Here is a 14,865-nt window from a genome sequence, read left to right on the forward strand (position 1 = left end):
AAGCAAAAGCATGGATAAGGGGGACTACTGTACTTGTTAAGGTTGAGGACCCCAGAAGTCAGAAGAGGCCTTCAGGCCATCTGGTACAGTCCATTGCCCTGAGCTGTGTCCTCATCCCTCTCCTCACAGGTGGGGAAGGTGGTCACCAGCTCATGCTGTTGGAAGGATCTTCCTCATGTGGTCTCCCCGGGCCTTGGTGCTGCTTCTGCCCCACAGGGTGGGGGCAAGTGGTAGTCTGGGTGTGGAAAGGTGTGTGGTGGTCCAGAGCATGTGTGTGGAAGTCGGAAGACAGGGATTCAGATTCCACCCTCTTAGTTCTTAACTGTGCAAATGGGCAATTTGCTTAACCTCCCAGTGCCTTCTGAGTTACTTTGAGGATTGAGTGAGCTAATGAATGTAAAGCAGCTAGCATAGTGCTGGCTTAAAGTAAGCACCCAGTAATTTACAAAGAAAAGAATCTTAATAGATATTCAAGCACCGTGTTCAGCACTTTTCATACATCTCATTTAATCCCCAAAGAATTATGTGTTATTCTCCCTCTTTTGTAGATGAAGAAACTGAGACTCAGAGATATTCAGTGACTTTGTCAAATTCACCCAGCTAGTTACACAAAGATTAGAGTCCAGGTCTGTCTGACTCCAGAGTCCGTGCTTTTCTACCCTGCTGTGCTGCCTTCCAGAACAACTCTGCCCCTTCTTATAGTTTCAGATTGTTATCATGTTCTTCCTGAGCCTTCCTTTCTCCAGGCTAATCTACCCCCATTTCTTTCTCTGAATCAAAAATGCCCTTCATTTGGCATGATCTGAAAGCTGTGTGCAGACCTCTGGGCTGCTCTGTTTGTTGTCCAATTCTCACTTGAGCTATGGGTTTTTTTGCTGTGTTGAGGCCATGCACAGTCCCTGGAGGCATGAGGGCCTGTGGCATTGGCCTCTCCTGCAGTGACCACCAGGAGAGCTGGCTACTGTCAGGTACCCAGCCAGTCTTGGTGGTTAGCCATGGTTGTCTATGAAAGGCCACTCTCTAAGAATCCAGTGAGTGAAGTTTTTAACTTTCTTTTATGCCTATTTATATCTTAATATCTTAGTCATCTCAGGAACCTTTACAAGTGCTTCATAATAAATAATTAGGAGAACTTTAAATCTATAAAATCGTGACCACTTAGCTGTAAGGTGAAAAACTGGAATAGCTGGTTGAGTACAAAATTGTTTGAGACTCCATTCTTATCCCTGGCAGTGGTGCTAATCCATGTTCTCTTGGACTAGCACTGATCACAAGTGCTATTGAGCTGGTTTAGGGAACCCCTAGAAGTAGCCAAACTCTGGGACTTTCACATATTTAATGGCAAAAGAAATGCTAACATTTAGACTTTCCTGCTGTAGAATCCGTTCGAAATACCCCCAGCACTGACACCATGCCAGCCTCTTCATCTCAAACATGCTGCACTGATCACCAGGACCCTGAAGGTGCTACCAGCTCCTCTTACTTGGCCAGCTCCCAAGAGGAAGATTCGGGCCAGAGTCTTCCCACTGCCCATGTTCGCCCTTCCCACCCATTGAAGAGCTTCGCCGTGCCGGCAATCCCGCCTCCAGGACCTCCCACCTATGATCCTGCATTGCCAAGCACACCATTACTATCCCAGCAAGGTGAGTGAGGATGGCAGCACACCTGGAGGGAGCACACCTGGAGGAACCCTTTGGCTCAAGCTTGGGACAAAGCCACCCCTTCTTTGAAGTATAGCAAAGCAAATATCCTCCAAGCCTATCTTAGCAATTCAGTTAGAGTAGCAGTGTGCCATTGCCCCGCCTAGGGAATTTATGGGCTCTCCTTTTTTGGAAACACAAACCGGAGAATTAATTTGCTGGGAACCAAGGGCTGACCTTTTGAATTGTGTTTTATGTGCAGCACCTTTGGTGGTAAGTCCAATGGCATGGGAATGGATAGCAGATCTAGTCCGCCCAGACCCCTGGAATCACCTCACTTCATAAGGTCCCTGCAAACTAGAGAAGGGATCAGGGAGGCCAAGGCTTGGACTCATAGGGTGGTGAAAGCAGAAGGAACTTCAGGATAGGGAAAGGAATCCTGTGAAGGGAAAGTCGTTTACCCAAATCCACACAGCTCAGTAACAGTCCCCTGACCTCAAAGGCATGCTTGCTTTCTGCTCTTCCAAATTGTTACCTATTCATTTGTTTTAGGAAAAGTCAGTGGTTTTCAAAATTTCTGGTCTCAGTACTCCTTTATAGCTTAAAAGCTATTGAGCACCTAAAAGAGCTTTTCTTCATATAGGTTTTATCTATCAATATTTACCATATTTACCATATTAAAATTAAAACTAAGAAATTTTTAAAGTATTTTATTCATTTAAAAAAGCAATTATCTGTCATGTTAAGATAACTAGCATATTTTTATGAAAAACAACTATTTTCCTTTTTTTTTTTTTTTTTATTTGGGACAGAGTCTCGCTCTGTCACCCAGGGTGGAGTACAGTTGTGCGATCTCGGCTCACTACAAGCTCCGACTCCCAGTTCACGCCATTCTCCTGCCTTAGCCTCCCAACCAGCTGGGACTACAGGTGCCCACCACCATGCCCTGCTAATTTTTTGTGTATTTAGTAGAGACGGGGTTTCACCACATTAGCCAGGATGGTCTCGATCTCCTGACCTCGTGATCCGCCCGCCTCGGCCTCCCAAAGTGCTGGGAATATAGGCGTGAGCCACTGCGCCCAGCCGAAAAGCAACTATTTTCAAAACAAAAATATAGTGAGAAGAGTCATTTTATTTTTTGCAGATCTCTTTAATGTCTGGCTTAATAGAAGACAGCTGGATTTTCCTATCTGCTTCTGCATTCAATCTGTTGCAATATGGTGTTTTGGTTGAAATATAAGAAGAAAATCTGGCCTAACAGATATGTAATTGGAAAAGGGAAGAGTATTTTTATAACCTTTTCAGATAATTGTGGATATTCTTTTTTGATACTACAGCAAAACTCAGCAAGTTGTAGTTTTTTAAAGGTTTGTTTGTAAAGTGAAATCTGAAACCTTATCTATGAAATATTCATACTTCATTCCATTAAAATTCATTCATCTGTCTTACATTTAATGCATGATACTAAAACATCACACGTCGGTCATTTAGAAAATATTGGTCCACTACATTATGCAAATTCTGCAAATAGTGATACATTTTATTATTCAGTATCTAAAAACATATTCATTAATATCATCAAAATGTGTAAGTATTAAGTTCTCAAGACCATGGTGGCAGATGCAAGTTTTCCAAAATCCTAATTTTTACTTAAAACTTAAATTTTATCATTGGCAAGAAACACTATCCATTGTGTTCCTTGAATTGACAGGCTCACTTTGTTCATTTTCTAAAAGATGTCTCAAGAACCAGTTTGTCTGTCTTTGAACTAACAGTGATATTCCATGATAAAAACATTCAACTCAAAACTCAAAACTATCACAGGTACCTTTATTTAAGACAGCTGTTGGCCGGGCGCGGTGGCTCACGCTTGTAATCCCAGCACTTCGGGAGGCCGAGGCAGGTGGATCACTGAGGTCAGGAGTTCAAGACCAGCCTGGCCACCATGGTGAAACTCCGCCTCTACTAAAAATACAAAAAGTTAGCCGGGTGTGATAGCAGACGCCTGTAATCCCAGCTACTTGGGAGGCTGAGGCAGGAGAATCACTTGAACCTGGGAGGTGGAGGTTGCAGTGAGCTGAGGTTGCTCCACTGCACTCCAGCCTGGGCAACAAGGAGAGACTCCGTCTCAAAAAAAAAAAAAAAAAAAGACAGCTGTCATACTTTGTACACAGCTGAAGTACTTTATGCATACTTTCCATTTTGTCACATACAGTAAGGTCAAGATTTAGTAAAATAAAAAATATGTACTCCTTAATGAGGATAGTTCTTAGTGAAACTGGCTTTTTTAAATTGCATGTGCGTGTCAGTGAATGGCTTTACAGTTTGGCACCACTGCCTTAATTTGTGCTAAGGCTCCAGCAGCTCACCCACTATTGCCTTTGTATCCAGTGCAAAGGCAAACACAGTGGAAAGGCAAATAATGTCTTACTATGAAGAGAGCTTTGGCCTCCCAGATATCGTACAAGGGTTCGTGGACTACCACACTTTGAGAACCACTGGACTAGGATATTGGTTTTCTAGAGCCAGTGGAATATTTTCTCTGGCCTCATGAATGCCCTGCTGTCTCCCTCCTTCCGTCTTATTCCAGTAACTTTTCAGAGCAGTATCCCTGCACTGGGTCTGTGTGTCTCCTCACCCTGAAGCAGCACTTGGACCTTAGGGTCTTCATGAGGTCTAGGGGAGGCAGGCTTGGCCACATATCTGACGATGCCCTTTCCCCTCAGCTCTGAACCATCACATTCACTCAGTGAAGACAGCCTCCATTGGGACTCTAGGAAGGAGCCGGCCTCCTATGCCAGTGGTTGTTCCCAGTGCCCCTGAAGTGCAGGAGACCACAAGGATGTTGGAAGACTCCGAGAGTGTAAGTTCGTGGGGCCATCAGTCCAGCCAGGTTGCCTGGGAACGTGCCTCAGGGCCTGAGACTCCTGGTCAAGCTGATATTCTGTGCATACCAGGCTCGCCACCCAGAACTATGAAGCAGATACGCTCGTTCATTCAGTAGATACAGTGTTGAGCATCTTTTCTGAGCCGGGAACTGTGCTGAGGATTTGGTCTGCTTTTCTTTCCCATATCCATTCTTTTTTTTTTTTTTTTTTTTTTCGAGACAGAGTCTTGCTCTGTCTCCCAGGCTGGAATACAGTGACACAATCTCAGCTCACTACAACCTCTGCCTTCCGAGTTCAAGGGATTCTCCTGCCTCAGCTTCCTGAGTAGCTGGAACTACAGGCACCTGTCACCATGCCTGGCTATTTTTTTGTATTTTTAATAGAGACGGGGTTTCACTATGTTGGCCAGACTGGTCTTGAACTCCCGACCTCAGGCGATCCACCTGCCTCGGCCTCCCAAAGTGCTGGGATTACAGGCATGAGCCACCGCGCCCGGCCCCCATATCCACTCTTGAACATCTTAAATTAGCTTTTCATACTAGCCCAGCTAATGACCCCTCCCCCCATTTCCTGCCTGCCTTTTAGTTCTGTCCCTTCTGTCATTGTTCTTTTCTTGGTTTGAACCATCCATACGTTCCCTCAGTTCTACTCTGTGACCTTTCCTGAGCAAGATGCTGGAGGAGAAAGTGCTGGAGTGGTTGCTCTCAAAACAAAAATCACCAGGGTCTTTCTTTGATCTTTCACTCTCAAACTCCAGTAAAAATATTTTGCCTCTGAATTTCCAGGTACAGGATTCTCTAACCGGAAAACTTGGGGCCCAGAGATCCGGGGACATACCAACTGTGCTGACTGGGGCAGACCTAGAAGGGGCAAGCAGCGGGCCTTCTGGCTTGTGAAATCATTGTGACCCTGGGGAGTGTGTGTTGGGAGAAAGGCATTGTGCATTATCAGGAAATGGGATCCTAGTGACCTTGGGTCTATCCTGCTACTTTCCACTCTTCTGAGCCACCCTGCGTGTTAGTAGCCAGTTTTCTGGGGCCATTTGACTACTGACCACATGATGCTTTGGCCTCTCTCTGGGCTCTGCTCCCTAGATCCGGCCCAGTAACAAGTGTTTTCTTTTCCATAGAGCTATGAACCAGATGAGCTGACCAAAGAGATGGCCCACCTGGAAGGACTAATGAAGGACCTAAACGCTATCACAACAGCATGACGACCTTCACCAGGACATGACTTCAAACCTGAGTCTGGAAGTCTTGGAACTTACCCTTGAAAACAAGGAATTGTACAGAGTACGAGGGGACAGCACTTGAGAACACAGAATGAGCCAGCAGACTGGCCAGCGCCTCTGTGTAGGGCTGGCTCCAGGCATGGCCACCTGCCTTCCCCTGGTCAGCCTGGAAGATGCCTGTGTCGAGGCAGCTTCCCTTTGCCTGCTGATACTCTGCAGGACTGGGCACCATGGGCCAAAATTTTGTGTCCAGGGAAGAGGCGAGAAGTGCAACCTGCATTTCACTTTGTGGTCAGGCTGTGTCTTCCTGCTGCGACTGCATCACCTTTATGGAGTGTAGACATTGGCATTTATGTACAATTTTATTTGTGTCTTATTTTATTTTACCTTCAAAAACAAAAACGCCATCCAAAACCAAGGAAGTCCGCGGTGTTCTCCACAAGTGGTTGATAATTGACTGCTTGTTCCAATTACGTATGGAAAGTCATTGACAGTGTGGGTTGTTCCTGGGGTTGGCCTGTTTTTTGGTTTTGTTTTTATTTTTTAATTCTGAGTCATTGCATCCTCTACCAGCTGTTAATCCATCACTCTGAGGGGGAGGAAATGTTGCATTGCTGTTTGTAAGCTTTTTTTATTATTTTTTTATTATAATTATTAAAGGCCTGACTCTTTCCTCTCATCACTGTGAGATTACAGATCTATTTGAATTGAATGAAATGTAACATTGAAAAGACTTGTTTGTTGCTTTCTGTGCAGTTTCAGTATTGGGACGGGGTGGGGGGCTGGGGGTTGGTAATAGGAAATGGAGGGGCTGCTGAGGTCCTGTGAATGTTTCTGTCATTGTACTTTCTTCCAGAAGCCTGCAGAGAATGGAAGCATCTTCTTTATTGTCCTTTCCTGGCATGTCCATCCTTATTGTCACTACGTTGCAACTGGAGTTTGATTTGGACCTGGTTTTAAAATTCTTCTGTGCAATAGGTGGGTTTGAGGATTTAGCAGCCCTGATTTCTTGGTCATAGCCTGGTAAGAATGTCCATGCTGAGGAGCCAGGTGTTGTATTTCTAATTGCCTGACTCACACAGAATAGGGTAAGAGCCTGACCCCATTCTGTAAATCAGAAAGCAAGGATGGAGACCCTTTCCTGCTGCTATTATTGGCTCTCTTTGAGGAAGTTGGAGGTTAAGGAAGGAACTTGTTTGTTTCCACATACGACTCCTTCTTCTCTCTAGTTCCAGCCTTCAGCCAGTCCAGCACTCTCTTCCACACTTCAGAGCCCCTTCAGAGAAAGCATTAGCAGGAATGAGACAAGGCAGAGCTGCAGTGCCCCCTGAGGCTTCCACACATCTTCCTGAATATTATTTTTCAAGTAACAAGGGACAGGGACAGCGGAAGCAGCTGCCCCCTCCCCTATGCCAGCAGCTCAGCTAAGCCCTGATGAGAAGGAAGCCACAGGAGTTGTCTGAGGTGAACCCAGCGGCTCAGCCACACATGGAAGCCATTGCCTTTGCACATAGTTCTTGGGTTCTTTTTCCTAAAAAGGTAAGGAGCTGAGGTGTGTGGTTTTTTAATATTAAGAATATATAATGGAAAACACACGACTGACGCTCAGGCATCTTCCCCTACTCCCCAACAGATCCCCAGAAGACAGCGTGGAAGGCAGTGTAGACAGTAAATCGGGCTTCAGTTCTATAGCCAAGAAGAGATCAGCTGCTGAAACCACCAGTGGGTACCCCAGGCCACCTGCCTTTGAACTTGGGGATTTGCCATTTTTAGATCTTATCACATACTTGCTTTTTTACAAGATGAACTCTTTGTATTTATGATTTGGGGGGGCAATGAAAGGTGCAATGCGGGAACTGCTGCTGCCAAGCTAGCTGGTCACATGGGGTGCCAGGCGGGATTCTGGAAAACCAGTGCACTTAAACCGATCCTGAAGAGAGCTGTCCAAGCACTCTGGCCACCAGGAGGGCCAGATTCCCCAGAAATTACCTTTTGCCCAAAGAACATGCTCAGTATTTGGGGCATTTCCTCCCACGAACCCTGACTGCTTCTGTTACCTCAGGGCCTTGGTACCTGGATACTGCCACAGAATTGGGGCGGGTGGGGGAGGGGCATATTTTTAAATAAAATAACTGTTCAAAGTTGGGGGTTTTTTTAAAAATTAAGAAAAAGGAAAGCTATTCTGTATTGCACCTTTTCACAATTTAATACATTTTCTTACATTTTCCTGTGATTTTTGAAACTAAACCATTGTGTGTCCTGTAGTGTCCTAGTTGAGCTGCCGCTCAGTAGCTTCCTCGGGGGGATCTGGAACACCTGTGTCTGTTGCCGCACTGCCTGCGGGAGGGGCCCAGAGGGCTGCTGGGACTGGCATCTGTACACACTTGTTTGGCCTTTTCTGTAGTTGATGCTGTAAACTCTATGGCTTTTTAAAAATGATTTCATGTTTTTATTTGGTATTGGAAATCCAATACACTTTTTTAATCCAATCAAACTCTGGTCTGGTCAAAGAGTTATTTTCCTTTGTCCTTAAAAAAAAAAAAAAAAAAAACTTTGGGGCCCCCTGCTTCCCAGCCTCTAATTGACTTCACTGTTGCCTTCACAACTGTAAAGCCAGTAGTCTACGAGGAGACTCAGGGAAGGGTGGCAGGTGAGCCAGGAGGCTACAGGAGGTGTTTGGACTGTCCACCAGTACCAAAAATGAGTCTTGTCCCTGTTCCCATCCCCCTGTTGCTGCCCTGCAGGGACTGAGCAGCCTGAGGAATCAGAGGGGGCCCCTGGCAGCCGTCCCTGAATGGAGTGCAGGCCATGTCCCTGCTGCGGCAGCACATTCTGTTAGGGCAGACTGAGTGCCCACGTGGGGCCTGGCCTCCCCACTCCCAGCCCCACCACTCACAGGGACCTGAAGCCGGAGCACATGTCTCCTGGGATGCCTGCTTGCCCCAGGCTGCCTCACCTTACTGTGTTCACTATATAAGATTCCTTGTGGTGTCCCAGAGTCTGGGCCAGGGAATAGGTGACCTCAGTAGCCAGAGGCCTGAGCTTGCAATAGTAGAATGAGAGCTAAACACAGAGCACAGTGTCCTCACTGCTCCCTTTGCCCCGCTGTTCATCTGCTCTGCGGCCAGAGTGTACTTTAGGAAGCCCAAATCCTGTCCTTCCCATTAGCCACACTCTGGGCTCAGGTTGAAGGCCGTGCTCCCATAGCTGGAGGTTGGTGCTTGTCTGCCACAGCCTCCAGGTCCAGACTAATGTTGCCTTGTGTACTGGGGGTGTGGCCACAGAAAGCTACCACTGAGGCCATTCTCAGTCTGCCTGGAGTGTCCTCTTTACTGCCATTCTGTTTTAAGTGCCGGGCGTCTGCTGCTACTATTCTTCCTGTGCGTCCCTAGGTGGAGCTCTTGGCACATTTTGCCGTGATTTGTTCGAGTCTTTTCCTGGGCCCTGTGGGCTCAGTGGGGACCAGATTATTTCTCACTCCTTTCTGAATGTCTAATGCCAGGGGCAGTTTCTGACAAGAGCAGATGCTTGTCTCTTGGATGGATGGACAAACAGTCTCGAGGACTCATGCCCTGGAGCGTGTTGAAAGGCTTCTCACACACACACACACACACACAAGAAGCCACCTCCTGGCAGGGATCGTGGTAGGTCCCCAGTGTTCTGGTGCTAGGACGCTCCCATTTCAGTAGCCATGGCCTTTTGGCCTCCTGGGGTAAACGTGAAAGATGAAAGATGACAGTCATAAGAAACGATGCTGGGGTGGGCCCAGTGGCTCACGCCTGTAATCCCAGCACTTTGGGAGGCAGAGGCGGGCGGATCACCTGAGATCAGGAGTTCATGACCAGCCTGGCCAACATAGTGAAACCCTGTCTCTACTAAAAATACAAAAATTAGCCAGGCATGGTGGCAGGCGCCTGTAGTCTCAGCTACCTGGGAGGCTGAGGCAGGAGAATCGTTTGAACCTGGGAGACGGAGGTTGCAGTGAGCAGAGACCATGCCATTGCACTCCAGCCTGGGCAAGAGTGAAACTCCATCTCAAAAAAAAAAACCAAAAAACAAAAAAACAATGCTGATGCCTCATGACCAACTTCAAGCTGGGAACTAAACACAAGAATATCTTGCAGATTTGTTCTAAGATGAGCATTATGGACAAGGCTCTATACGAAGAAGAAACACTTCTTCCCCCACCCCATTCCTGCCCCATCCATCAACCCCTCCCAGTTGCAGCCACCTTCCTGCCAGAAGTGGGAAGAACCATCAGGAGAGACTGGAGACAAGCAATAAGCAAGCCATCAAATTGATGACGACAGGGCCATGGGCAGGGATTGGAGAACCAGGGAGCCAAGAGGAGCCACCCCTAACCACAGACAGAAGAACCCCGGACAGCAGGTACCCGACTCTTAACCTAGGGTTTCCAGCTACCAAAGGAGGGAGTTCACCAGGGGTGCAGGAGGAAGAGGTAGGAGACAGTAGTTGAAAGAAAATAATACTTGTTTTTAATAATCTTTTGAATGTACATAATGTTGGAAAAGTGCTACTTAAAACTACCACTACCCTCTTAAGCATGGTGGATGATATTCATCTCAAGATGTCCTTTTCCTCAATTAGGAACTTGGTTTGAAAAATGAAAGGGACCTAAAGCTGAGCTCACAAAAGTTTGGCGGGAACACCTGCTGCAGTATAGCACAAGAATAATTCGGGATTTCCTGAAATAATTAGGGGTGGAGGGGACACTGGCAACTGGCATAATCAACAAGATGGTGCAAGAATGAGGGGCTCTGTGGGAAAGCACCCCAGTGGGAACTGGCTGGCCTCAAGGTGTTCAAAGACCTTTCTTAAATGGGAAGATCTTTTTGTTTGTTTGTTCGTTTTGTTGTTTTTGAGTCAGAGTCTCACTCTGTCACCCAGGCTGGAGTGCAGTGGCGTGATCTTGGCTCACTGCAACCTCCGCCTCCCAGGTTCAAGCGATTCTCCTGCCTCAGCCTCCTGAGTAGCTGGGACTACAGGCGCCCGCCACCATGCCCAGCTAATTTTTGTATTTTTTAGTAGAGACAGGGTTTCACCATATTGGACAGGCTGGTCTCGAACTCCTGACCTCATGATCTACCTGCCTCGGCCTCCCAAAGTGCTGGGATTACAAGCGTGGGCCGCCATGCCTGGCCAAATGAGATCTTAGGGTCAATTTCATGCTATTTGCACTTCCATGGAGTGAACCCCCTCCAGCTCCCCAAATCTCATGTAACATCTGTTGTGTGCACATGGCCTTGAATGAGTTACTGGATACTCCCCCCAGTGAAGAAAACAGCATCTGGGCCAACACGGCAGTGGGCAGGCCATGAGTCTGGCACAGCACGGGTGACCCGTGAATGGAATTGATTTGCTAGAAGCAGGAGCTGAGAGCCAGAAGTGACCATAAGAATCTAAACCTGAGAACTCCCAGAAGTCCGGGGGAAAAGGGGGACACAGGTCAAGAAATGTGGGTTCCAATCAGCCTAACCCAGATTTTAAGAGGCAGACTGACCTCAGCTTGCGTCTGGGTTGCCATCGGTTTACAATCTCTCCCTCCTCAGGGTCCTGGAGCAAAGCCTCATCACCCTGTTCCTAGGTGTCAGCCCCTTGCTAATAGGGTCTGCCTTCTGTGGACCCGGTCGCCCAAAGGAGAAATCTGGGAGCCATTCTAAATTCTTCCCTCAACACCACAGCACATTGCTCAGTAAATCCTGCCAGCTCTACCTCTCAGATGTCCCCCAGAGCAGCTCTTTGCTGTCTGGTAGCAAACTACTAATTAAGCCCCCTGCCTGAGTCTCACCAGCAATCAGGGAGCGATCCTCCACACAAGTGTTCAGGTGCTGCTCCTAACGCAAATCTGATGCTTCCCCGCTGCTCAGCACCATGCGATGAGAGCTCCAGCACCTGCCCTACAGTAGAGACTCCAGTGTGGCCCTGTCTGCCTCATCCCTTTTACTTCCCACTAATCTGCCCCTTCACGCGAGTTTGGCCCTAACCGTAGAGAGCAATTTACACTTGCAGAATAAGCCGTGATGTCTGGCCTCTACTGTTTCCTCTGCCTCATTTTCTCCCTATCCCCTACCCTGACCATTGGCTTTCTCTGTCTGGTCATGTCTATTCATATCTGAAGGCCCAGCCTAACCATCCAGTCCCCTGATCATTCTTGTTCACGTTTCTGTCTCCACCAATACACTGTGACCTCACTAAGGAAAGCAATTGTGCTTGGATTCTCCACCCGAGCACCCAGCACACCGTAGGTCTTCACTAAATGAACTTGCCTCGTGAGGCGGATGGACTTGAAATCAGGTAACTAATACATCATGGCCCAGTACTGAGGGAATTTAACAAAGCCCTAATTCCTCCTAGGAGCATATACTTAAGGTTTTGCAGAGAAACTAAGGCTGAGCTGAGTCTAGGGTGTGATGTGAGGCGTATCTTTCTGGAGGAAGGAGGAGGCCACTGCAGAGCTGGGGAGCTGCCTGTTTCACGTGGCCATCAGTACAGATCCCAGCCATCCCATGTCACTCCTGTGCTCAGCCTCCTGTCACTGGATTCAGTGCAGAGGCCCCAGCAGGCCAGTGCAAAGGCTATGGAGGGTGCACAGGTCTGGCTAGCTGGCCTTCAGGGGAGAGAGGGAGCTGGTCCCCCAGATTCCTGGAACACTGCAAGGGCAATACTGGGCCCAGTCAAGCTAAGTTTGGCTGGCCAGATAGCACCCCTTGGGGTCAGTTCTAGTGAGACAAGAATAAATTGGTTCCTTTTGTAAACTCAAAACCCAGGTCTTGCCGAGAATTCTGGGCAGCTCATGGCTTTCTGGAGAGGAAAGAGCCAGGATTTACTTTTGAAGGCAAAATTATGGATCAGGCTCCTGCAGACAAAGTTCCCCAGGATATGTAAGGAGAATCAGCCAATGAACATTCTAGACTAACACACAGAAGGGAAATTGACTGTAACTGAAGCCAGAGAGATCTCAGTGTGGGCAGGTGGGGTGAGAGAAGGAATATTTGGGGCCAGTCAGAAAAGGGTCTTCCTCACCCAAAAAGCTGGAAATCTTCAATTGTTTCCAAAGATACTTCCGAAGGCCCACTATTGCCAGGCACTGAGGATGCAAAAGACAGTTTCCTTTGCTGATGTGTTCACAGATGTTCAACAGAAAGAAATGTTCGACAGAAAGAAATTACCATGAAATGGTAATTTCATGAAAAGAACATGAAAAGTGCTAAGAGACCCAAACAAAGTGATCTGGTAAAGTAAAGAAGGAATTTCCAACCCTAACTGGAGAGTTGCGTGTCATGAAGAAGGTGACACTGAGAATGATGATGAATTCACCAAAGAAAGGAGTTTCTTCCAGCATTGTTTGAACTTATCTAAAAAGCAGGAAAAATTCCAACACTGGATAAATTACAACAGAAAACGCTTTTCAGTGATTTGCTCCAAAGACAGTAAGGGATGTCCATAACAGGGACAGAAAATCTGACCCAAGTGGTAGATGAAAAAAAAGGTTGGGGTTTCCTCAGGGAAAAGCCTAATACTAAGAACCAGAGGGAAGCCTGACTGATGCTTATCAAAAAATAAGTAAACGAGTGATCATCATCTTCCCTGAGAACTTGTTGAGAATTTTGTGTCTATATTCATCAGGGATATTGGTCTGTAGTTTTTTTTGTTGGGGGGAGTGTTGTACTTTTTGAGTGGAGGGGTCTGGCTTTGGTATCAGTGTAATACTAGCCTCATAGAATAAGGGAAGTGTTCGCTCCTTGTCTATTTTTTGGAAGAATTTGAAGGATTGCTATTAATTGTTCTCTAAAGCTTTGGTCGAATTCACCAATAAAGCCATTGGGGCCTGGGCCTTTCTTTGTGGGAAGCATTCTTTATTACTAATGTAATCTGTCAACTTGTTATAGATCTATTCGGATTCTGTATTTATTCTTGAGTCAGTTTTGGTAATTTGTTTCTAATTTGTCCATTTTATCTAGGTTATCTAATTTGTTGGTATACAACTTTTATAGTGTTCTCTTATAATCCTTTTTATTTCTTTAAGGCTGGTAGTAATATATTTTATTTGACCCCTGATGTTAGCAAGTCTCTCTTCTCTCTCTCTCTCTCTTTCTCTCTCAGTCTAGCTAAAGGCTGTCCATTTTATTGATCTTTTCAAGGAACTAACTTTTGATTTTGGCTGATTTTTTGTATTGGTTTTCTGTTCTCTGTTCTATTTTTTTCTGCTTTCATCTTTATTATTTCTTCTGTTTGCTCTGAGTTTAGTTTGCTCTTCTTTTCCTAGTTTCTTCAGGTGAATGTTTAGGTTATTGATTGGATATTTTTTTAAGTATCAGAGCATACTACTCTACATTTCCCTATAAGCACTGTTTCTGCTGCATCCCATGTTTTTGGAATGGTGTGTTATCTTTTTGTTTTCATTTTCATTCATCTCAACTTGTTTTTTTCGGGTTTTTTTGTTGTTGTTTGTTTGTTTGTTTTTGAGACAGAGTCTCGGTCTGTCGCACAGGCTGGAGTGCAGTGGCGTGATCTCGGCTCACTGCAACCTCTGCCTCCCAGGCTCAAATGATTCTCCTGCCTCAGCCTCCCACGTAGCTGGGACTACATATGCCTGCCACCAGGCCTGGCTGATCTTTTATATTTTTAGTAGAGACGGGGTTTCATCATGTTGGCCAGGCTGGTCTCAAACTCCTGATCTCAAGGGATCTGCCCACTTCAGCCTCCCAAAGTGCTGGAATTACAGGCATGAGCCACTGCACCTGGCCTCAACTTATTTTTTAATATCCTTTGTGATTTCTGCTTTGATTCAGTGATTACTTATGTATGTGTTTAATTTGTATATTTTTGTGAATTTTTCAAATATCTGTTACTAATTTCTAAATGTTCTATTATGGTCAGAGAATATATTTCATATTATTTCAATCCTCTTAAATTTATTGAGACTTGGTTTGTGGTCTAACAGATAGTCTATGCTGTAGAATGTTCCACGGGCCCTTGAGAAGAATACATATTCTGCTGTTATTGGATGGAGTGTTCCAGAGATCCCTCTTAGCTCTCTTTGGTTTATATTGTTCGCATCTTCTATTTCCTGGCTGATCTTTTG

At 46.1% G+C, this 14,865-nt stretch overlaps 1 protein-coding gene across 9 annotated transcripts in view; it reads left to right on the forward strand.

Annotated features, from left to right (window-relative positions):
- NEO1 (neogenin 1) overlaps positions 1-8,253 on the forward strand; it is a 265,178-nt gene extending 256,925 nt beyond the window's left edge. For 5 of the 9 annotated variants that reach the window (XM_012507524.2, XM_030814721.1, XM_030814722.1 and 2 more), the window contains 3 exons: positions 1,380-1,643; positions 4,367-4,503; positions 5,658-8,253. In XM_012507524.2, the coding sequence (XP_012362978.2) occupies positions 1,380-1,643; positions 4,367-4,503; positions 5,658-5,741 (485 nt within the window). In that variant the 3' untranslated portion in view covers positions 5,742-8,253. The remainder of the gene's footprint in view (positions 1-1,379; positions 1,644-4,366; positions 4,504-5,657) is intronic. The other 4 variants (XM_003267186.3, XM_003267184.3, XM_012507525.2 and 1 more) reach the window with 3 other exon arrangements.
- The last annotated feature ends 6,612 nt before the right edge of the window (positions 8,254-14,865 follow it).

Source organism: Nomascus leucogenys, chromosome 6, assembly GCF_006542625.1.
Source record: "Nomascus leucogenys isolate Asia chromosome 6, Asia_NLE_v1, whole genome shotgun sequence".
NCBI lineage: Eukaryota > Metazoa > Chordata > Mammalia > Primates > Hylobatidae > Nomascus > Nomascus leucogenys.